The sequence below is a fragment of the Gambusia affinis genome, linkage group LG03 (genome assembly GCF_019740435.1).
Source record: "Gambusia affinis linkage group LG03, SWU_Gaff_1.0, whole genome shotgun sequence".
Lineage (NCBI taxonomy): Eukaryota > Metazoa > Chordata > Actinopteri > Cyprinodontiformes > Poeciliidae > Gambusia > Gambusia affinis.
In genome coordinates this window covers 21,103,993-21,129,062 of record NC_057870.1, presented here as the reverse complement: position 1 = coordinate 21,129,062, position 25,070 = coordinate 21,103,993, and the positions used below count along the sequence as shown (strand labels likewise).

The 25,070-nt window shown below is 40.2% G+C and overlaps 1 protein-coding gene across 1 annotated transcript; it reads left to right on the top strand.

Moving 5' to 3' along the window:
* Nucleotides 1-14,088: 14,088 nt before the first annotated feature.
* Nucleotides 14,089-24,765, top strand: LOC122828777 (mothers against decapentaplegic homolog 4-like). The gene is given in 10 exon segments (XM_044112644.1): nt 14,089-14,371; nt 16,401-16,712; nt 16,859-17,033; nt 17,981-18,261; nt 18,263-18,428; nt 18,520-18,570; nt 18,669-18,852; nt 19,636-19,804; nt 19,890-20,028; nt 21,382-24,765. Coding segments are annotated over 9 exon segments (1,617 nt in total). The 5' UTR covers nt 14,089-14,371; nt 16,401-16,472; the 3' UTR covers nt 21,594-24,765.
* Nucleotides 24,766-25,070: the final 305 nt, after the last annotated feature.

Here is a 25,070-nt window from a genome sequence, read left to right as displayed (position 1 = left end):
CAAGTCTTTATCCCCGACCTTTCTGCTGGGTTAATTGGTCTTTATGGTACCGGTACTCTTGGTTCACCAGTGTTTTCTAACAAACATATGGGAAAGAAACAGAATATCTGTAGTTGTAAAGGATTACAACCTGAATTAGGGATATCAGAGTAAATGGTGATGAATACAGTGCGATTCAGTGTGATTCCACACTATTCAGATTTCTCCTGGTTAAAACCACAGAACACTTTCCTTCCACTTCAGAGTTTGTGTTGGCTTTCCAACATAAAATCCTTATAAATACATTGAAGTTTGTGATTGTACTGCAACCAAACCTACAAAAGTTCAGGAAGCATATAAACTTTTTCAAGACACCATAAATGGGTGTTTTTTTTTGTTTGTTTTTTTTGGGGTAGTGCTAATAAAGATCAGTTTCATGTGGTGAAGGAGTCCATGTGTATCCTGTAAAGAATCTGCAAATAAAAAATGTTCAAACTCAGATCCAATCAGTGGTATAAATATAACAATATCTACTTTTGTAAGTATTTTCAGATGTGTGTGTTAATGTAGGTCTGTCGGCATGTGGGCGTGTGTAGGTGTGTGTGTGTGCGTGCGTGTGTAGCTGTGTGTGTGTGTGTGTTTGTTTCCTGATTGTGGGTGGGCGCATTAGCCTACAACCTTTCATAGCGTATGGGTCAGTGGTTTAGGAAAGAAAAAATGTTCCAAATCACATCCACACACTCACGCCGACCACAACACACACTACCACACAATCATAACAAACCACATACACAAAACACACACAAGAGGTAGAAAAACACATCATGAAAGTGTGACACACATCATAATAAACTTTTCTCCCATAAACCAAACACCTTAAGGAGGTGAGAGTCTGCGATCATGTGAATGTTTGTGTGCGTTGCACGAGTCTTTCCTTATTGAAGTTTTATGACGAAACATGAAGCCTGTACCTAATTCGGACCATATGACGACACCAACGTTTGATCTCCGTGAGCTCTCTGAGACTCAGACGGACTCATGGTGTGTGTGGTCACACATTCACTTCTCACATGTGATGGGTTAACGGTCACCCACGCACAGGAGGGGGCGGAAAACAAGAGGCCACTGCAAAGTGAAGACGCATGTTCAAGCAAAAGCCCTGCCAGTCTTAGAACAATCCGCCTGCTGCCTTGTTGATAAAATAAAAACGCAAATTGAGTCAAAGTAAAACTCTGTGACATATCCAAATGGCCAAGGTGTACTTCATCTCATCCATTTTGACTGACTGAGACAGAGAATCAACTGTCGAAAGGGGTTAAGTCAAAGAAAAGCAAAAACATGGCAACATGTATGTTCTATCACAAACAAAACAATAGTATTTTGTTAACATTTTATTTGACGAGTTGTGAATAAGACTGTCATGTCACCGTCATAAACATGACTAACACCTGTCAAGAACATGAGTAAGTCTTTATGAATATTTGACTTTTGTCATAAAGTGTCATTCGGTAAATCATGACACTTTTAATACAAAGTTGACATTATTCAAAATGTCTTTATTAACCAAGAAATCATGATGTGACATAAATTTGTTATAAAAGTATTACTGATTAATCTTTAAAAATTATGTAGCTTTATATTATTAAAGCTAAAATTTTAATTAGAGTTGTGTGATCTTACTTTGCGCCGAATATACCTTTTGGGAATTATTGATGGAAAATCCAACCTTGATTCAACAGACCATTACACATTTTTCTCAAATGCATTTAGGGAACTGGAAATGTGCTTTATTAACACAGCTGTGCTTTCATTTCTTCACAGTACCCCATAGTCTAGTCACAGTCAGCATTTGCCAGAAAATCTTGCAACTCCTCTACTATTGCTGTCCTAATGGCAGCATCCTTCTCCAGTTTTTTTTTTTTTTTGTCTTTTCAATGGTTTTGAAGGGACCATAACTTCCCCAATTGAGGAAGACTGTCTTTGCTGTGTTCCATGATGCATCCAATGCCTTGAGAGTTATTTTGCCCTCAAAAAAGGTATATGTTTGATACCTTCTGAATGCTCTCCATGAACCATAGCACTTTCTATGGCCCACACTATCTTCCAAAATCCCTGGAAACCTTGTTTTAGATACTCAAACACAGAACCTTTTCAAATAAAATCTAGTAGCAAACTTCTCCAGTGTCCCTAAAACCTTAATGCTGCAGTTATATATCGGTAGACATGAGTCATAACAATAAATCAGTTTGGGTTGTCAAATATTAATGGAGTTACCTATTTAAATTCTGTTTAAAATTTAACAATAGTTAAACTATGCTTTCAAAATTACTTGTTCAAAGTATAATAAAGAAGATGCAAAAGCATTTCTAGCTAAAAACTAAATTAGAGAAATGTTATTTTAATGAGTTGAACACAGATGCTTGATGCTAACAGTGCAGTCTGCCAACTTTCTCACAGAGCTGTCTGCACTTCAACTTTTTCTGTTCACTTATTCTTAGTTTATGCATTGTCTCTGTCTTTTTCTCTCTCTTATGAGCTTCTTGCCGTGCTCCTTGTTGCAGTCGTTCTTTTCCTTCCTGTCTGTCTCCTGAGACATTGCTCAGTCCCAGTCTCTCTTTCACCCCTGCTTGGTTCTCATGGTGCTTCTCTTGTGCTGATAGCCATTTCTCGAGGGAAATCTCCCACAGGAACAACACAAAGCTGCACACCTCCCATGTCTCTGTCTCCGTTTCCTATCACACGCATCCAGGATTTACTGTATGACGAAAGGACACACCAGAGTTGTGCAAACATGCAGTGGTGTTAATACGACACACACTTTAGTGTACATGTTTAATAGAGAAAAAAAAAAAGAACAGGCGTAGCTCTAAATTTGTATTTATTTGAAAGTGATTCTTTTCAGGGCTGTAATGATGCTGTCATGTCCCACCGGGACAAATAAGTGTACTCATATAGGCATACACTGAATTCAGGCGTATACAGACAAAACAATTTATGTACACAAACCTTTATGAATAGTTCTCACATGAGAGGTGTCTGTGGTGAGCCCTTACTTCCACATCCCACCCCACCAATAAGAGTGCAGGAAATTATCTGAGATTCTGGGCCAGGCTAAAATGGGGTTAAGGTCCACACAAAGCACATCTCCCCATTCCTAACAGAAGCACATGTGCTGCCAACCCCCCCACTGACAGCACATGTGTCATAGCATAGAATAGTCTTCAGGGAAGAACTGACAGATATAGTTTTGTCTGGTTCTTCTTCACCCCTCTTTCTATTACCACTCTGGACAATTGCCCTTACTTACATTGCCCTTACTTACATAGTCCTTACTTATATAGCCCTTTCCAAACTATATAGCCATTCAGGCTATATAAGTAAGTAGGTAAGACTTATGTAGCCTTACTTAGTAGGCAGCTAAGCTGTTGTGAGAGTGCTTCTGAAATAAAATAATGGTAAAGTAAGGTACGGTATGGTACGGTATAAAAAAGCTATCTAAATCAACATAGACCTATATGAAAAAGTAATTACCTCCTTGTTAAATCATGAAGAACATGCATTAATTTTAAAAGCCACTTTCAAGCCTAGTTACTGCCAGGCCATGAAATCATTTAAATGGTGTATGTTTTACAATACAAAAATGGATCTAAACGATTTCAAAAAGCAACTTGATGTTGCTGCCAAAAATACAGATACGTATTTTAAAGGTTTATTGGGCAATTTTCTTTAACTCAGTTGGTCTTTTCAATTGAAGAATCCAAACATTTTGGGAAAACTGTTTTTTTTATATATTTACTCTGGCTATCTTTGACTGATATTAAGGTCTGTTTAATGAACTGTTACATGCAAACGTGACATAAAAGGTATTTTTTCAGGAAATGGTACACCTGTCTTGGTACTTGACTCAAAATTTTTGCTAGGAAAATGATTAAAAACGATGGAGGATGGATGATGGTAATTTGCCTCACTCTTATTTCATGTCACTGAGCAGAACATTAAAAGTGGTAAATTTCTTTAAAAGTGAATCACTCTATTATTAATTTGTTTTATAAATTCCAGTTTGGAAAACTTTCCAAACTTACCAACTGAATGAAGTGTCCTAATTTTGTCACAGGACTCTGCATCTTAATTCAAGGTTATCATGCCATGGGAATCCTGTGCTGTTTTTATGTCGTATCCTACATGAAATCAAGCGACTCAAATCAATTTATTTATTAAGCACCACTTAATACAAGTGTCCAAAACTATTGTAAAGACATGTATCCACCATATTTTTCACCAGAGTTGTAAGTACTCCGGTGAACACAGTCAAAGTTTGAACGTGTGCAGTTTGTGTGTCTAGCCATGGGCTGATGAGGGGAGGCATGTGGTGGCCATTTAGAAGGATTAGAGCTGTCAGAGACATCAAGCGGGACTAATTATTCTGTTAGCACACGACACTGCAGGGATCCAAAGTGTGTGCGTCTGTGTTGTTGCGTTGGGCATTTGTGTGTGTTAGCATAAGAGAGGGCTTGCCGGGGAAAAGACTCATGGCGAATAAGGCTGGAAAAGAAAGATTTTAGAGGAATAGATGACAGATGGAAATGAACTGAGCCAGAAAGAGAGGGGAACTAAGAGCTGCTGTTTTCATCTGGGAAGAATATGCTCTCTTTATGAAAGATGGATTGAAAGGAATGGAGGTAAAGGGAGCTTTGGAGGTGTAGAGGCAAAAAGCCCTGCAGGCATAAAATAAAATAAGACAAATAAGAAGGGAGGAGGATGTACGGAAGAAAAGGTTGAGAAGAACATGAGGGATGAGAGAGACGGAGCGAAAAGAGGTGACCTACCTCATGCCTTCATGGATAACTGCATTTGTATCCCAACATCCCAACATGCACCGCTCTGCCACTCGGGGCGAAATTGGCCTGCAGCGCCCAATCAGCCGTGGCCTTTTACCACTTTGCCGTGGGGCAGAGTGTGTTCGAGTGAGTAAGTGTGCGTGTTTGTGTTTGCACTTGTGTGAGTTCAAGCGTGATCGCAAAACACACATCTGTTTGTATGTGCGTTCGTGGACATGTACCCCCCTCAGCGCGTTGCCTCCCTGATTTATCTCCAAACCGACAGCTCACTCATCTCCTCTCGCGCTCCGTCCTGTTTTCCATCTCTCCCCTTCTCTGTCTCACTCATGTTCACCAGCAATCCATCCATCTTCTAAACACCTCCCATCTCTCAGACCAACCTTCTCTGGCTCCCATTTTTATCTCTCCATTTACATCAATTCATCCCTCCATCTGCATCCACTTCCCGCGGGGAGGACAATTTCCTGAATACCAGCAGGGTGGAAAGATTTCAGATTTAATCCATCATCCATTTATGTGATGTGTTCTGGATTCAAAGGAAGGAGTGGGGAGTTTAAAGGTGGCGAGGGAACGAGGGGAAGCAGAAAGTGTGGGCACCATTTTAGGATGAATAGGTGGGCGGTTGGAAAACACAATCCAGCTGACAGAGGAGACCACCGCTGTTTTATATTTTTAGAAACCACACATTCATTTATTCCCAACATTTTTCATCAGACAGCAGAATTTAAAGTTGGTCCATAATCTGCAAGTGCATGCATCATGTTACAGTAAAGCAAGCAGCCTGCCTTAGAGGGGGGACATCTGGATGGTCAGTGAGCTGTCGTTTAAAAGAGTCCCACCACAAAACCATTGTCAACTCTCTGACCAGTTATATAGATTTTTAGCAATCAGTTACGAAGGTTTGGACATTCAGACATGAATTATGTTCAAAAATATGTACCTTTTACCTTGAATCTTTTCACTATTTAACAACTCTTTTTAATGGGAGTTTGTGTGTCAAAACAAACATGTGGAAGTAAAGCAAAGTAAATATGAAAAGTATGGCCAATATTTGTATTCAGTCCCACAGAGTCAATACTTTTACAGAATCACCTACCACTGGAAATACAGCTGCATGTCTACCAGCTTTGCACATCTACGGGCTTGTTTCTTTGTGACTGACAGTTTTTCTTTGCAAAATAGCTTTCAATATTTTTTTCAAGTCTTGCATAAACATCTCTGTTATGTTTAGACCACTCAAACAAATAAATGTAATCTACATTATTCCTTTGTAACACTGAATTACTTACCATATATGACTTTTTTTCCAATGATGTTGTTGGGGTGGCGTGCTGTGGTGGCGTAGGGGGTTAGCACGCCCCATGTTTGGAGCCACGTCCCCGCGACGTCCTCGACACGGACGTTGCGGGTTCAACTCCCGGTCCCGCCGACCTTTGCCACATGTCTTCCCCGTCTCCGCACCCGCTTTCCTGTTTGCCTACTGTTACAAAAATACGAGCCAATAGCACCGCAAAAACTCTTCGGAGAGAAAAAAATATATATAAATAATGTTGTTGGGGACACTTTGTGGGATGCTAACCTTTTGTTGTTGTTGTTTTTTTTGCTTTTGTTTCTCAAACTCAGATTAATGCAGCGACAAGTGACACCAAATCAAAACCCTGCAAGAACACCACAAACTGCATATGTTGACGTCAAATACATGGTGTTCCTCAACTGGATGAGTTGTAAACACTCTGTGGACAGTCACTCACAATTAGACCAAAGAAGCTGAAAAAGACATAGGAAACATGGGAAAATGTCTTGTTATAAGTGAAATAATCTGCCAACTTTTTCATCAATATTAAGGAATTATTGCTTTAAAACAAGCTTCTATATTTTCCTGAAAAGTTACTTATAGGTTAGTTTTGTTTGTTTTATTTCAAGTGTAGTAAGATATTTGCACTAGAAACCACACCAAAATTACTTGGGAAGATTTTGTGTTTTTGCAGTGTAGAAAAGAATAAACCAGATTAAAATCCATCCCTTTTTCATCCATTCATTCATCCATGCATCCACGTATGTCAGAGATAAATGTTGACAGAGCATATAGCAAAGCATCCAAGCACATTCTGCAAAAAAGGTTTTATAAATTAAATCCTTTTACTTTTTCTGGAGTTATATGGTTATTTTACTATCTTTAGGTAACTTCTTTCCTTCTTTTCTTTCTTTAAACAGAAACTACTCTGTTGATTTTTCTGCCAGATCCAGATATCTCTTTGTTTGTGTATCTTACACTGAAGTCAGCCAATACAAAACGAGCTCTCTAGTCCTAGTTCTTACTGCTCTCTGGTGGTCGGTATAGAAAATACTCCATTACTGTCCATTCAGTTCACGTTTCCATTTTATTACACCCAGTATTTTATTACCGTAGTTTCTAAATTTATACAATGTGACAAAATCAAATATTCTTCTTCCTTAAGATTTTAAGTTCAAGTTCTGCCTGCAGTTTTTGTCAACATCTGATGATTCAAAGCTAATCTGAAAAAAATAAATAAATATACATATATATATATACATGTATATATATAAGTACAGTATAGTTAATTAAGACAGAAGAAAGGTATGGAGCAATAAATTTGGGAATGCTAATTAGAAGTGAAGGACTTTGATATGCAAATGAAGGAGATGGCAAGTATTCTTTTTTTTGTCTTTTCTATCCCTCACATCATTGAAGGATATTTATGATGGAAGGATCTAAGAAAAGTGAGCTGAACGAGGGAGTGGTGGGAAATAGAAACAAAGAGAAAAATTATAGACAATTAAAGTCAAATTATGGGGGCACGGCATCGATATTAGCTGCTGAAGCTGATAATAAATCATCACTGTGCGCCTTGACAGTGGCTAATCGGCACATCTGTAATTGGTACAAATTGGTAATCAGTGGGGCATTTAAATTTCTATGTGTGTGCGTGAACGTGCTTAAAAAGCTTCTAGTGTTCTCATTAATGTGGAGAGGATAAAATAAAGGATAAACACATGCCTCCTTTTCTTCCAAAGCAAACATTGCAACATCTGATTTGAACTCTGTAATTAGTGCCTCATTATCCACAGAGGGGAAATAATCTGTGAAATTAGCATCTGTGGCAGAGCAGGTTTAATAAAACTGTCATGTTCCACGACATCGGATGTGCAAGACGAATTTAATATTCTCTTTCTACTATGTAATATTAGAATTTAAAGTTTACCTAAAAATTAAATCGATCTGCTTGTTTTGGTCAACCACATATGATTTTTACATATAGGTCACGCCAGGTTCACGTTGTGCATAAGTGCCCCCTTCACCCTGAAAGCCATAAACAAATTCCAGTTAACAGGGTGCCCTGCTAATTGATAAATAGAGTAACACAAGGGAGGGAGAGACAAAGAGAGGAAAGGAGAGGGGGAGATTATTTTATCTTTTTCATATATTTATATTTAAATATCTCTAATGAGAGCAAAGTCGGTGAACTGATATATATAGAACAAGTCAAATTTCCTTTTTCTGCACAAATTTTGGTAAGAAGTTGTCTTTTCTATTCATCACATATTAATAGGAGGCAGGGCCAGAATTTGGTTTTGGAGCCCTCTATTTATCCTAACAATGTGACCGGGTGAAATCAACATAGAATATTAGATCATTTGCACACCTGTTAGAAACTTATTGCATCGCTGATGGTGCTGTTTACATTATATATGAATAATATAGGATACATTTTTCGGCCAGTGGATTTCTGGGCACCGATTTCCTTATTTTTGGGGGATCAGTGATCAGTTTATACTTATATGTGAAGCCCATCTTATCCACTGATCTTATTTTTGTCAGCAAAGGTTTCAAAATCAGCCTCTGTCCTCTTCTGCTCTACAGTGAGAAGTTTAACTGACAGACTGGCCCACCAGGTCATATCTGAACGTTTACAGTTAACAATAATCACCCCACTGTTGTTGTTTCTTGCTATATAAGCGACATTTCAGACAAAAAGATTGATATCGGCCAAAATCAAAATCAACAGGTCAGGATTTTTAAAGATTGGTAAGTGGGGATTGGCCAGAAAACAGCAATCGGTGCAGCCCTACACACATATTCATGACATTCTATGATTCATTTCTCTTAAGCATAACTCACATGGTGTAAAAATTTAATTTACACCAGGTGAGTTTTTCTTCCCTGAGAATGAGGACTGGTACCGGTACCGGGTTGATTCTGACCATTCAAATGATTTTAGCAGAAGTTTCACATAACTTAGAAGTTGATGTAAAAACTAGAAAATTTCTGAAGAAATTTAAACGGGGCCTGCCAAAGCGCGCCCGTGGGTCTGGACCCGGCGGTCTGGACCCGGCGGTCTGGACCCGGCGGTCTGCTGAACTGCAGAGCGATCGACGGCATGAGGAGAATCACGAGAACGTCAACTGACACGGACTTGCACCATTCAGCGTGTTAAAATGAGCGTATGAGCTAAAAATAGCCAAAATGGTAATGTTAGCATGAATGCTGTCAGTAGCATGTGGGGCATGACTAGCATGTTGCCTGTACTTTACTTACTCCTTTTAGCATACTAAACATGGCTAATAAGTTAGAAATATGGCTAATAGCTTATTTAAGCTAACAGGCTAATGCTAGCGAACTGCCTAAGCTTCGCTAAATAGTAGTCAATAGTGCAGGGGTCACCAACACGGGGCCGCGGGCCCCCGGTCGCCCGAGGGGACCTTATCAGTGGCGGAGCAGGTTCTAAAAATAGCCATCGTCATTAGGGAGCACTGCCAAAGAAATTATTTAATTTCATCTTTTTACATTGAATTAATAACATTTGTTTATATTTAGAGTTTGAGAAAAGGAAATGATTAAGACGTTTAAAATAAATGGCTAAAACTCTTTTCTATGGTTAAAGTTCAGAACTACGCAGACGGCAGCAGGATTTTATCAGACGGCAGCAGCGCCTGAATGTACGGCTGCACAGACTCTGCCTACCTTAAGATTTTCCTTGAAGTAAAAAAAGAAAAGAAAACTTTCTGAAATTTTTATTATCAAACCCTCTTTATAATTAACAAAATTATGGAGAAAAAAAAAAGGTCTTATGTCTCAAAACATCTTGTAGTAGCACATGTCTGAGTCTGTGGGGGTGAGCAGCTGAAGCTTAAATGTTATTGGTCAGTTTGCTTTTGTTTATTTGCTGGCTTGGCGCTTTTTCTGTAAGCTAAAAATTAATGACAGGAGTTTGAACCTCCCGTAGTTCTAAGAGCAGTTTGGATCCTGGCGGAGCTTTTTACCCTGTGCGGTTCTGGCGGGTCGTCGGTTTAGGAGCTTCTTTGATGTTTCCTGAACTGGAGAGCTGATGGGTCACCTGTCGGCTGACATCTGCTGCTCTTCCTCTCACTAAGACTGTGGATTAAACAATTTAATCTAGTCGAAATGTTCCCCAATTAAGCAAACATTGTTGCTTCACCTCCTCCTTTGGACCTCTGACACCACCTGAACCTGGAATCTACATCCTCCTCTTTCCGTGGATCTACCGGGTCGGCTTCACTTCCATGTCTTTATTATTTAGCATCGTTTGTGTAAAAAAAAAAGAAAAAAAAAAAGTGTGCGCTGTTTTAATGGTTTAGGTTTGCTCACATGATGCGCGTTGGAGAGCTGGTTGTGCTCTTGCAGGTCAGGTGCAGTGATAGTTTTGTACCTTCCGATCTGTCGGACATTTTTTTCGACATCTGGTGGTGTCAGCCAACAGATGAACCGTCAGCGAAACCACAAAAAAATCTAATGAACCCCCAGAACCACGCACTGTAAAAAGCTCAGGTGGGATCTTAGAACTACAGGAGATTAAAACTTCACTCATCATTTTTAGCTCACAGAAAAAGCAAACTGACCAATAAGATTTAGGCTTTGGCTGCCATTTGACCCCCACAGACTCACAATGATGTGCTACATACAAGATGTTCTGGCACAAAAGAACTTTTTCATTTCTCCACAATTTTGTTGATAGTAAAGAGGGTTGGATGATAAAAAACACAATAACTAACTCTGTATGAAACCACCAGCCCTTCGTGTTGCTCTTGACCCGTGAAGTAGCTCCCAGTCTGAAAAAAGTTGGTGACCCCTGATCTAAAGTTTATACAATATTATCAAAATCAAAACAGAAGAATTTTTCTTCTGAGGGAGGGAGAAGCAGATGCGCCATGAACTGGATCAGGTTCACCTTTCATACGAGGAGCTTAAATGTAGATATGAAAGAGACATCATGGACATACAGCAGCAGCTTGAGACATACGCGCAGAAGATAAAGGAGGAGGAAACTGCTCATTCAAACAGAGAAAAGAAGGAGAAGATTATCCAAGAGAGAAAACATTCTGCACTGCAACAAGTTAAAAAACTTCAGCAGCAGATAAAGGAGGAAAGAAAAACTCAACCTGGAGAAAACAGAGGAGGACAATGTGATTCTGGATAAACTGAGAACTGAGAAGGAGGAGCTCCTCCAAAACATGTCAGGAGAAATAACAATCTGGCAAAAGAGAGAGAAGCAGCTGCTCCATGAACTGGATCAGGTTCACGTTTCACACCAAGAGCTAAAATGTAGGTTTGAAACAGACACCATAAATTTACAACAGGAGGTTGAAACCTACCAGCAGCAGTTAAAGGAGGAGAGAAAAGATCACCTGGAGAAAACAGAGGAGGACAAGATGCTTCTGGAGACCATGAGAGCAGAGAAGGAGGAGCTCCTCCAAAAAATGTCAGCAGATATCACAATTCGGCAAACGATGGAGAAGCAGATGGTCCATGAACTGGATCAGATTCACATTTTCTACCAGGAGCTAAAATGCAGATATAAAAGAGACCTTATGGATATACAGCAGGAGGCTGAAACGTACAAGCAGCAGATAGAGGAGGAGAGAAAAGCTCACCTGGATAAAACAGAGGAGGACAAGATGCTTCTGGACAACCTGAGAGCTGAATATGCCATCCTCCAGGAAAACACGACAACAGAGATCAAATTCCTGCAGGACAAGGAAAGGAGCGTCCAGGCTGAGCTGGAGGAGGTAAACGGTTTGTACCAGGAGGTGAACTGTCGGTACGAAACCGAAGTAACTGCAATAAAACAACAGGCAGAACAATACCAGGAGGAGATCAGATGTGTCCAAAATGATCTAGAAAGAGCAAGAGAAGATTTACTGCTGGTCGACACTCTGAGAGGTGAGGAAGACGATTTCCACCTGAAACACCTCACAGTTTCCAAAGAGATGGAGAAAGACTCTCAGAACCAAGAGGACCCGGTTAAAGTGTCAAGTCCAGAGGTTTCTTCAGAAGAGGAACTCTCAGGAGAACCTGTATCTGGTTGTTCCACCGATCCAGAAACCTCGGAAAAGACCAAGCTCTCTGGAGAAACCGTCCAGGAGGATTTGGACCATTAAATCCTCCTGGATTTGTTGGTCCAAATCCTGGAGGACCGTAAAAAGAAAAAGTCCAAAATTTCATTCTGGAAAAAAGTACAAAACACTCTGCGATGGAAGAACCCAAAAAAGAAACAAAACAGTGAAGAACATCAAGAACATGCCTAAAGTTCTGGATTGTGATTTTTAGAGGAGGAGAAAGACGTGCAGGAGTCGAACCGAGGACTGGAATCGAACGTGTGGAGGTTGTAGCCTCTGTGAACGGGGCCCCATGCCACGCTCCGTCAAGACCAAATTTAAAAAGTTTTTCCCCGTTGACAAACTAGAAAATAGATCCTTTCCCAACCCAATTGGAAAAAACGTGGGCAGCACGGTGGTGCAGCGGTTTGCGCTGCGTCTTCACAGAGACCATCTGTGTGGAGTTTGCATGTTCTCCCCGTGTTTGCGTGGGTTTTCTCCGGGTGCTCCGGTTTCCCCCCACATCTCCTAAAACATGTCGGTCAGGTCAGTTGGTCGCTGTAAATCGCCCCCAAAACACTTTCAGAAACTCCAAACAATAAAGTTCAGTTTTATCGTTGAACTGGTCAAATTAACTGAATTAGCCGAACGTTAGCCCTTTTCCCTTTACTGGTTTAGAGCCGCAACACTGGGCTCAATTTTTATAGCAACGTATTGATTTAACAGTTAAAATTTCTTCTTTTAATAGTAATGATTTCTGTTTATTTTCACTGTACTTGTGCTTTTAATGGTTTGACTTTAGTTGACCTTTTCTACACACTTTTCATATTAAATTACACTGAATTGTAGCTCATATAACAACAGGTTCCTGCCATTGCTTTGCATGGCAGGCCCCAATAATGCTTGTTTTAGCCACATAAATGATCAGCAGCAAACAATATATCACCAACTACAGCTTAGAGCAGCTCATTGTTACATTAATGCAGTTGCCATTTAGCCTGATGTAAAACATTTTTGCTAGACAACGTCAAACATTGAGAAGTTTTAATTATTGTTATCAAATGCCGTTTTGAAGCCAAAAAAAACCTCAGAAATATACAGCGCCAAGCAGGAGAATCAACTAATTTGAAGTTAAAACTTAGCTTCGCACAAAGACGCTAGCATAAATGTTTCACTGTTGAAGTGAACCGTTCAAAGTTGCTATCAAGCTAATTTTCATTAGCAGCTTCACAAATCTTTTTTATAGACATTACATTACGAAGACATATTAAAACATACCTTTATCTTGGCTTTTTTCTATTCTTCCTCTTTTCTTTCCTCCCTGAAGGATAAGTCCTTTTTGAGACATTGTTTTGCTAACTTATCTTTTATCGGAGCTTTGGACGTCTCGATGCCACGGCACCTCAAATTACTGCCGAAGCGTGCGGTAACTACCGTGGCCACCAAGGGATCCCAGGAGCTTTTTTTTTTTTTGTCCATAAATTATTTCTACACACATCATCAAATATTATGGTAAAAACTAATCACTTCACGATGAATTTTTTTGTTGTTGTTATTATAATGACATAGAAATCGTTACAAAAAATAAAAAATAAATAAATAAAATTTAAATCAGCTCCACTGAGGGTGCCCCTTGGTGGCCGGGGCCTTAAACGGCTGCTTAGTTTGCTATGCCTTGAGCCGGCCCTGATAAGAGGCACACGGCTTAAAAAGTACATCTGATATGGTTATTCTAAATGGGTATTCACTTACACAAAACGAAAGGTAAATGGCAAAAGCAGCATAAGTAAAAAAATTATTTGTGATCTGAAAGAACATCGGCTCTTATTTTGCAGAATAACCCAAAGATTCGGATCCCAGAATGGGCCCGTTCTCTCCCACCACTCTCATAAACTGCTTCTCAAACCTGTGGCTCGCTTGACGCATGCGCAACGCGCCATTGAAGGAAATGATACGAGAATTGAAGTGGGAGTTAACAAAAAAAATTCTGAGATTTTATCCTGCCTTTTCTTTGCTTCAAGGGATGTTGAGATAAAATTTCCTCCAAATGAAATTTCCCCTCCTGTTTTTGTAAGGTATTGGAGGAAGTTAGGGAGATAACCCAGAGTGTGCACAAGATTGGCGCAGTTTCACCGCTGGGAGGGCAACTTGGGACAGAGGCAGTTTTCACCTGCTAGCCACCGCTCCAGGAGATTCAGGTACTTTAATCAGTTTATTAGTTTTTATTAAATAAAATATTTTGCCTGGAATGTGCGCGATAGTTGCATTAGAGTAATTACCCACTGACTTTTATAACAAGTAGCTACGTTTTGAAGGTGGGCTTCGCGGAATTGAACTGATTTATAAAAAAACATGTCTTCTACGGCTTAGCTACTCTGCTACCAACATTCAGATGTGCTAGCTGATGTTTTCGTAGCAGGTAGTTGCGTTGTTAAGCTGGTAGTTTTAATGCGGGGCTACTTCCTATCGTACCTTTCAAAGTAAAATCATGTTGACGTGACCAACGTCAATCAGCCATACCTGAAATTATTGGAATATTTGCCTAAATTTACCATAGTAGTTACTATAATATTGTAATTAATTGTTATGTTTATTTTGTGTTGTGAGGAGTTTCTTATAAACAAAGAGAATTATATTTTGTATGTCATATTACACCTCTTTTAGAAATGCAGATAGCTTTTATAAAGTTTGCATACATCTACTTTGTGTTATGGGGGTATCACGTTTAAACAAGTTATTAAAAATTGTAAGTAAGGAGCTGCTTTAATAGTAAAAGCCTGGGAGATTGGAACCAAATACACTTCCCAGATAAAGCCCATTAGGCAAAAATACTTTTATTTAACTTAAAGAATTAAGTTAAATAAAAGTGCCATCATGCCATCTACCCAGGGTGCCATCATGTGGCACCCTGTGTAGAAAGTCATATCACTATTACAAAAACGCCACTTCAGTTTTTTTTTCTTTCAGAACAACCTTCAGTATACCTGTTCGTAGTGGTTCCTCTTTTATTTTGAAGGGAACATATTCCTACTTCCGCTACGGATCTGCTGTTTGCAGTAGCTTTGTCCTCCTCCCTCGAACAAACGCCAGCCAGACTGGCGCCGCTAGTAAGCAAATGAGCGAGATAGCCTAAACTTTTTGTTTACCGAAGGCATATTAGGTTTTTGAAACATCGCCCTTACCTGCAGATTTCCCCGTCGTCCTCATTTATTTGACGGTGAGCCCGTGTTATCCTAGTTTATCGTATAAATGAAAATGAAAGAGTTGCAGAAAAGCGCTCATGCCTTCTGCACGCCACTCAGACTTGACACAAATCCGTGATTTATTTGAGGAATCGCTGCTATATTTTTCTATGTTCTGTATGAGAGACTTGTGTGTCAATGTGATAACATTAGTGTTGAATCAAAATAGGACTTTTGATCCTAGTTAACCCGCTTTGTTGCTGAAATTACATTCTTTATATTGATATTTTTTTCTACAGAAGCATAGAAAGCATGGAATTTGCCACAAGTGTGGAAAAGCATTTGTGTTTTCAGACTTTGCGATGTGTTCAGTATTCCTAAAGATAAAAAAAAAAAAAAAAAAAAGGATTTCTAAATATAATTTTTCCTTTAAGAAATGAGTAGTTTAATTTAGACTGATTACATGAAAGAACTGGATGATGTAGTAAGAAATTCAGGGTTCCACAAGGAAAGAGATGATCAGATGGAACATATTAAACAAAATATAGCCTAAATATAAAATGAACAATTTATTCAATTTATTAAAAGATATATTTATGGAAAATATATCTTTTGTTGTACAAATTATTTACAATAATTTTTGCCTATTTAGTTTGAACTGTACTTTTACATTTGTGCAAACAAAACGATGTAAAAGACTATAGACGCATATGTTGAATGTAAATAATATAGCAACACAAAAACATGACTGTAAAAAAAGTTATGGTAGACTACAGCCTAATAACTGCTCTAAAATGACTGTAAATATATATATGTAGTTTCACATCGCCTCCTTATATATTCTGTCTCGTCTCTCCTTGGAGCATGAGAGATCTGAAGTCATGCTTTGGATTAATAACAAACTTTATTTAAAAAGGAAAGGCTTACTTCTCAAACATAAATGTCACCATCTCACGCTCTGCACCGGATTATAGCATAAGCTAATTTGCATCTACAGTCTCTCATTAATTGCATTATTTTTCTGCCCTGTCTGTGAAAAGTCCAGAAGACGATGTGAAGCTCTCGACGCGCGGCCCAGTTGTTTTTCTCAGGAAGTGCGGCAGAACCTCCAGCTAAGATGTCCCTCGCCAGCACACCCACCAGCAACGATGCGTGCCTGAGCATCGTGCACAGCCTGATGTGTCACCGGCAGGGCGGCGAGAGCGAGACGTTCGCCAAACGGGCCATCGAGAGCCTGGTGAAGAAGCTGAAGGAGAAGAAAGACGAGCTGGACTCCCTCATCACCGCCATCACTACAAACGGCGCCCACCCGAGCAAGTGTGTGACCATCCAGAGGACTCTGGATGGACGACTGCAGGTAGTAGACCCAAACTGACCTGAGTAATAGCTAGCGTACTCCAGTTGTGCTGCGCATTGGACATAGTTGGTTCCTACTTCAGTTTATTAAAACAAAACGAGGTTGTCGACTATTATCTAATTCCAAGCTTCTCTGACGGTCTCCAGGTTGCGGGGCGTAAAGGGTTCCCTCATGTAATCTACGCTCGGCTGTGGCGATGGCCGGACCTCCACAAGAACGAGTTGAAGCATGTGAAATACTGCCAGTTTGCCTTTGATCTGAAGTGTGACAGCGTGTGTGTCAATCCCTATCACTATGAACGAGTGGTGTCTCCTGGCATAGGTGAGCTTTTGGGTTTAGTTTAATTTAATTAAACAAAGCATCACTTAAAGTGGCCAAAATGCAGCTCCAGTCAGGTTTTCTTCGACTCATTCTGGTCATGAAGGTCAAATTAACGTTGAGTCTTCCCAGCAGAATTGGAAACTCGTTTAAACTGGTTGGTTTCCTGCAGCGGATCTGGCTTTTACAGTCAGAGCTGTGGAGCGTACAATCTTAAACAACAATATCTTCATTTGCCATCGTCTTAATAAATTTAGAATAATTATGTAGAAATAGAAGAAAATATGATAGGTTTATTAGAATGTTTTTTTACCATTTCCTCTACTGTTTGTTCCATGACAGCATCAATAAATATTAGTAAATATGAACCTATGAGTATGTGATGAAATGCAGTTACTGTGTGCATTTTAGTCACACTTTTTTTAGCAAGTGGCGTCTGGAAGAAGCCTGTTTCAAATGGTTTCAAAATCAGAATAATTGTGGCGCTGTGAATGCTGGGTTGGGGTTTTCCCAAAAAAGAAGTAATAAATACTTTTTTTTATCATAATTTTCATCATTATCAAAAAGTACCACAAAATATTGCAATGAAATTGTAGGTCCATATCCCCTACCTCTGACCTCAACCAAAACTTCATCTCTTTGTGGGTTAAATTTAAACTAGTGCACCTAGGTATTGTTTTTAAAAAACATTAAGCTTGTTTTCTGAGCCATCATTTCATCTCTCAACAAAAACAGTTCAAATAAATCAATAACATCCCAAAATTAACGACATTCATGCTAACAATGGGTAAACTTCAGAGGAGGTCTGTGTTTGGAGGCAGAAAGTCTTTTAAAAGCAGGAAACCCACTTTGTTGTGATCATTTCAACCCAGTTTGGCTTCCTGCCACTGGTCAATCCTTCAGATTAGTTTTTATTTCAGCACCTCATACTCTGTCCTGTCGCTCTGCAGACCTCTCAGGCCTCACGCTAACCAGCTCCGGACCCAGCTCCTCGCTGATCGTGAAAGACGAGTACGACTTTGATGGGCCTCCGACTCTCCCCGCGGTCGATGGCGGACACTCTCTCCAGACCATCCAGCACCCCCCGTCCGGCAGCCGCCCACCTCAGGCGGAGCCGTATCCGACCCCGGTCCTGCTTCCGCCCGCCGAGGCGTCCACGGCGGTCTCCGCGCAGGCCTTCCCTGTCATCCCTGCAGGATCAGGCAGTAAGGCGGCTGCAAACCATTCCCCTTGGTCTGCTTGGAAATGTAGATTTTTCTTACCTTTCCATTTGTATTCCCCCCCCCCAAGGTGCCAGCTCCAACTGGTCCAGGAACAGTGGCTTCCCCCCCAGCATACCTCACCACACCAACGGTCATCTGCAGCACCACCCTCCAATGCCACATCCAACACACTACTGTAACTTTAAGCTAAAGCTTTGCCTTCATCAGTCGACTTGTGTCATAATTTGCCTTTACTTTGTAAAACAGTGATGTGTTTTTCTGTTCAGGGCCAGTACACAATGAGCTCGCCTTTCAGCCGCCGATATCCAATCATCCAGGTATAAATAAATCCTGTCAGGTTCAGCATAAAAACATGTTTGTTTTTTTTGCTTTAGAGTGTGCTTTGATGAGCTGACCTCTCTGTCCTGCCCTTCAGCGCCTGACTACTGGTGCTCCATTGCTTACTTCGAGATGGACGTCCAGGTTGGAGAGACATTTAAGGTGCCGTCTTCTTGCCCCGTTGTGACAGTGGACGGCTACGTGGACCCTTCAGGAGGGGACCGGTTCTGTTTGGGCCAGCTCAGTAACGTCCATCGTACTGAGGCTATTGAGAGAGCAAGGTGAGACACTCGAGGTGATTTCAGAACTGTCCAGGTTTTTACTGCCACTAAAAAATAGTATTATGGCAAAAGTATTTATCCCATATTGTATTGTGTCAATGTCCTTTAATTCGAATCTTATTTCTCCTTTGTTTGCTTCCTTTGTCCTTCTGGTCTGTCTTGTGTCTCGTTTCCGTCCCTCGTTGTTCATTCTCTTCTTTCTTCTTTGTGTCATTCTTTCCGTCCTCGTATTTCCTTCGTCTGTCTATAATCCTCCCTTTTTTTAATTTCACATTCTCTCACCTTTCTTTGCAGCTTGCATATTTACATCCTGCACATGAACTTTACCATTGTAAATCGTTGAATTAACATCTAAAGGACGGATTTGGACGGTTTATTGAAAAAAATGTGGATTTTCTTTCTTTCATGGATGATGAGCAATGTGTAGGACTGAAACTATTAATCATATTAATCTGGATGAATCAATTATTGAAATAATTGTCAACAAATGTCGTGGATTTTTAGTTATTTGCTGAAAGAACAAAATCCAAAAATACACGTTTTGCTTTCAAATGTAGTTTTTTTACGTCTTTTAATGTATCTATAATGTCGTATAAAAATTACTTGGGTGGTTAAATGAAAAATGTGCAGAAAGTGCCAATTTGTTGTTTTGGGGTTTTTTTTACGATTAGTTATCAAAATAATCAATTACTAAAATAATCCATCCGCAGCCCTAGCAGGAAGCATCTTAAATTGTTTATTTTGTTTCTGTTACGCCTCATTTTTCCTCTCCTCCCCCCTCAGGCTTCACATCGGTAAAGGAGTCCAGCTGGAGTGTAAAGGAGAGGGAGACGTGTGGGTGCGATGCCTCAGTGACCACGCAGTATTTGTTCAGAGTTACTACCTGGACCGGGAGGCGGGCCGAGCCCCAGGAGACGCCGTCCACAAGATCTACCCCAGTGCGTACATCAAGGTGAGGTCCCCGGCTTTCCTCCGCCGCCGTGCTGCACGTTTTGAGTCTACGACACAAGGACTCAGAGCGCCACCCGTCCCTCCAGGTGTTCGACCTCCGTCAGTGCCACAGACAGATGCAGCAGCAGGCCGCCACGGCTCAGGCGGCGGCGGCTGCTCAAGCGGCTGCCGTGGCGGGGAACATACCCGGTCCTGGATCAGTCGGAGGAATCGCTCCAGCTATCAGTAAGAGACAGTAGCTGCACATTTAAGCTTTTCTACGACCCAATGTTTTACCGTGTGGGCCAAAACGGTCAAGTAGAAAGCAACCGAGAGCCGCAGAATTTAGATTTTTTCTTTGGTTTTTTTTATGAAAGTTAATTAAAAAAGTTTTTTTTAAAAAGTAAATGTTTGACTTTTACCAACATGATTGTAAACAACAGAGTATTTAATAAAACAAAGAAGTCTGATTTCTTTAGAAAAAGGAAAGAAACAGTGTAGATCTGAAACAAAACATCGTTAAAGTCCACGTTTTTTCTATTGGTCTGGTCTTCAGCGTTTTATTTTCAGCAACAAGAACAGGACTTGTGTCGCTCATAAACAGACAAGTTTACTAAATTGATGCAACAAAGTCTCCTCTGGAGTAAAAGTCACTGGATGTTTGTGGTTTTGTTCATCATGATACTGAAGGGATGAAAGAGGAGTACTTCTTATTGTACTGTCCATCGTTTGAAGACTTTTTTGTATCTTTTCTTAGATGTCAGGAAAAATCCCTAAGATTTCTTTAACTTCACCAGCCTCAAAGATCAAATTCAGAGTTTGAGAAATTGTAAATATAAGATAAGATGAGTATATATGGTTATTATACAGAAATTTGAGGTGAGTGAATGTTCAGGAAACCCAGGTTGTTTTAATGGACGCCTTCAGCTTTTCTCTCAACCTACTATAAACAATACTTCAAAGAAAATGATAATGTTTTTTATTTTTTATTTTTTTATTTTTTTTTGTTCTTAGGATTTTGCAGTATCTGTTCTTTGCTGTGCCGGTTTGTTGATATTGCAAAAAGCTGTGTGATTAGTGCTCCACTGAGTCTGGATTTAATCTGTCAGCAGTAGTTTCTTATTCTGACTCTGATGATGGTAAAAAAAAAAAAAAAGACCCTGAAGGTCACAGAGGTCGGAACGGAGAGGAAAACCTGTAGTGATCAGTGCTAAATTTACAAAGCCACTATCACAGTGTTTTCTAATATTTGACATCCGTGTTGCTAGTACTGAATTTCATTAGCTAGAACACATGACTATCAGAACAGAGATAAATATTTGTATCTAATGAAATTATACAGGACATGTTTTCTTTTCTGAGTTGAATTCCTGAAATGGATACCAGTTTTTGATGATATTGTGAATTACTGAGATGTTCCTGTGAATGGACTGAATATTCTTTCTTAGAGATTCTTCAAAAAGTGCAGCGCTCTCAAACTATTTTATGTTTTAACGATTGAACGTAACGAACGGCGCCCACAGTAGAACGCATCACCAGCTGTGGCTGTGATGCGTTCGGAACCGAGCCACCGCTCACCCCGCCCTCCTCTCCTTTCAGGTCTCTCTGCCGCCGCCGGCATCGGGGTCGATGACCTCCGACGGCTCTGCATTCTCAGGATGAGTTTTGTTAAAGGCTGGGGGCCCGACTACCCCCGGCAGAGCATCAAGGAGACCCCTTGCTGGATCGAAATCCACCTGCACCGGGCCCTGCAGCTCCTGGACGAGGTCCTTCACACCATGCCCATCGCTGACCCCCAGCCTCTGGACTGAGACCCTCCAGCAGGTCCTCACCTGAACACACACGGCCAGCGACTAGTCTTCCTCAGTGAACTCCAGACTGTAGAAAAACAAAAATAGATAAAAGTTTTCAGGTGTGTTCGAGGCGTCGCGTTGCACTAAGGCTCCAGCTGTTGCTCACGGCAACAGGAGCCAAAGCCATCTATTAAAACGATGTGCTCACGTTTAATGCATGGCTTTAACTGTAGGACTTTGTAGAAACTATACATCAACACGCACATAAAGGACACCAGCTACTGACGATCTCCGACCTCACTGAAGCGTCGAGGAGCTGCGTGGGTTTCACCGAGGACGGTTTCAGACCCGCAGCTGCAGACGCAAAGGTCACGGCGATCACTTCCTGGCAGCCAGAAGCGGCCGGGACAGGATGTGGGAGATCGGCACAACAATCAAAGACAGCCGCCGTTATCTGATGCATAGTTTCAGCCGCTAGAGCCGAGACGCGTCTGAACATGTCCAGGTCAGCTGTTGTCAAAGGTTTTTTGGTTTTTTTGAAGATAAACTTCGGCTCTGTGCTGGGAAGACAAGTCTCTGTTTCCATCGTTTCTGTTAAACAAGATAAGTGACAAAGAGCTGAACTCCTGCTGTGTGTGCGCAAAATCAGTAGCTTGCAAAAGTATTCACATTTTTATTTCGTCTGGGTATTTTGTGTCTTAGAGGAACGCAATGTTTCCCGCATTGTTTTTTTTTATTCACAGGAAAAGTTAAACATTCGTAATGCCTGCGTTTTATGACCCCAGATGAAATACTTTGACCAGGCCATTTTAAAACAGGAAAAACGCTTTGATTCCCTTCAGCTTTGCGGTCACTGCTAAAGATGAGCATTCCCACAGCATGATGATGCCACCGCCATGCCTCACAGTGGGGATGGAGGTTTTCCACCTCATGGCCTTTAGGCTGCTGACTCAGTTTGGTTTCAGTTTCATCTGAACAAACCAGCTTCTTTCACAAACTGGCCTGTTGCAAACTGTGTAAGGCCTTTTCTTAATAATGCCACTCTTCCTTGAAGACCAGATTTGTGAAGAGACAAATTACTTGTCTGAACTGTGGATCTCTGCAGATCATCCAAAGAGTTTCTCTGATTATTGCTCTCCTTGCAGGGTTTTTTTCCTCTTTAAGTCGTCTGCCTTGTCTGGGTTTCCAGGTGTCATCTTTCCATTTTTTAGAAAATGGATTGAGCTCAGTTGGATGGGAAATTCTTCGGTTGTTTTGTAACCTAATCCTGCTTACAGCTTCATCTCTGAGCTGTTTACTGTGTTGCTGGGTCGACTTCTGAATGGATTTTCTTAAAGCGCGTCGGTGTAAAAGGGGCTGAACACAAATCCTTTAAGTCTTCGGATTTTTGTTACTTATTTCCACAGTCATTATGCACTACATTACACGTGATCACAATTAATTTTCTTGAAGTTTGCGGCTGCAGCAGGAAAAAATGTGGTGTAAATACTTTTGCAAGGCTGCAATTTTCCAGCAGGCAGCCTGTGTCACTCCTGAGTCAAATTCCCTCAAAAGAACTCCTGACCGCATGTAAACCCAGTACTTCTCACCCTGCCCAACTCTTAGTCATGGATACTAATTTAAAAAAAAACAAACAAAAGCTTCTGTTTTATGCCACCGCAGAGAATGAGTTATTTACCTTCTCAACGGGAGAGAAACTCTTCTGTTCAATGTGGGAGGGATGCAATCAAGCAGAGAAGAGACTGATGTTGATCTCTCAGTACAAAGATTGAGGTTTATCTGTGTTTTTGGTGACCTGAAGTGACTATTTCTAAAGATAAAAAAAATAAAATAAAAAAAACAGTCATTTGTAAACATTAAACAGAGGAGAGTCCAGGAAGCCCTGATTCTAATCTGCTTCCTGTCATATCTGACAAAAGTGCGCTGCACTCCTCCTTCATTCTTTATCCAGGTTTACTGTGTGAAGTTTGACAGAAAAACAATAAGAGGATTTATAGCCTGTGCTCAGCCTGTGTTACATATTTAGTTGTTTTTAAAAATTTTTCCTGCTTTCTCTGATTTATTTGTTCTTTTGTAGCACTTTACCTTTGGAGCGAATAGATCAGTTCAGAGCAAGTTAAAGATTACAACCAGGACATTGGATTCAGATCGTACAATATCTAATACTAAGCCACCTTTTTTTTAACAAAAACCCTTCACCTTAAGAATTCATACTTTTTCATTTGTTTCTCTTGTCCTCATAAATCCATGTAAACATCTTTGGTTTTCAAATGAATTAAGTTATCGAAGTTATTAGAGCCTGCTGTAGCTCAGTGATGTTGCGCTCAGCAGGAGAGGCACATAAAGTCCCATCCAGACCATGTTTGGCTTCTCCGTACTTTAAATTAAACATTAAAGCAGACACACCTTTAATCTGTGCTGTTTAACATCCAAATGTTTTTTGGTCTAGTAGTTTAAAAGACCAGCAAGATGTTGCTTCTTTTCGAAGGAAGATACATTATTTAATTTAAACACCTTTTGGCTGATTTTAGACTTTTTTTGTCTTAAGTTAATTGTCAAAATATCAGTTTATTTTCATTTATCAAGGGCCAAAAGTGCTGCAATTCAATGCATCAGGTGTAATCATTTGATCATTTAGATCATGTTTAAAAATCTGCACAAAAATATTATTTAGTAAATGCATAATTAAATGTGGAAATAATTCATTTAAATATGCATTTATAGTCTCGCACAATATATAATTTAAGCATACAATAAATTAGTTTTAAATGATTCCCATAATTGATTACAATTTGCTCAAATTCAATATTTTATGTAAACGATCAGTGGCACTTTTGGTCCCGAGTGTTTTCCGGCGTTCTCCTGACCAGCAGCGTTTTGGTGGCAGCGATTTCAGTCGTGTTGTCCAGAAAGCCCGTCACTGTCCAGTCCTGAGTGTTTATCCGGTGGAACTGCAGGAAGCGGCGGCGTGTTTTCTGCTGAAAATTCCTGCTGAATCGAATCCAAAAGTGTGCTTTTAGAAAGTGGGAAATATATATATATATATATATATATTTTTTTTTTTACATGATTTGCAGTTACTGTAGCAGCCAAAAGACAGCTTGGGGGAAGTAAATGTTGACTACTATTTCAGATCTAATTGTACCTGTTTTTCTCATGCGAGAGATTAAATATGGACTGCTTTTCTCCATATGGTGTCCTGTTCGGTTTGTCACTGAGCCCAGTGCTCCAAAACTAATTCTTCATCAGAATGGGGATTTTATATTAAAGCTGAAGTGACACCCATTAAATTTAATGCATCCATCTGTATTTCATAACAGCCCACTGAGCGAACATTATGGTGTTTATGTTCCTTAGATAATTATATTAAAAAAAGGGGTTGTTTTGCTATGACAACCATGGGAGAGTGGGAGAAATGTCACTAAAAGCAGCCCGTCCAGACACACACTCATATGTGAGAAAGGTTGAACTGAAATCCCCCTGAATGTGTGTTCA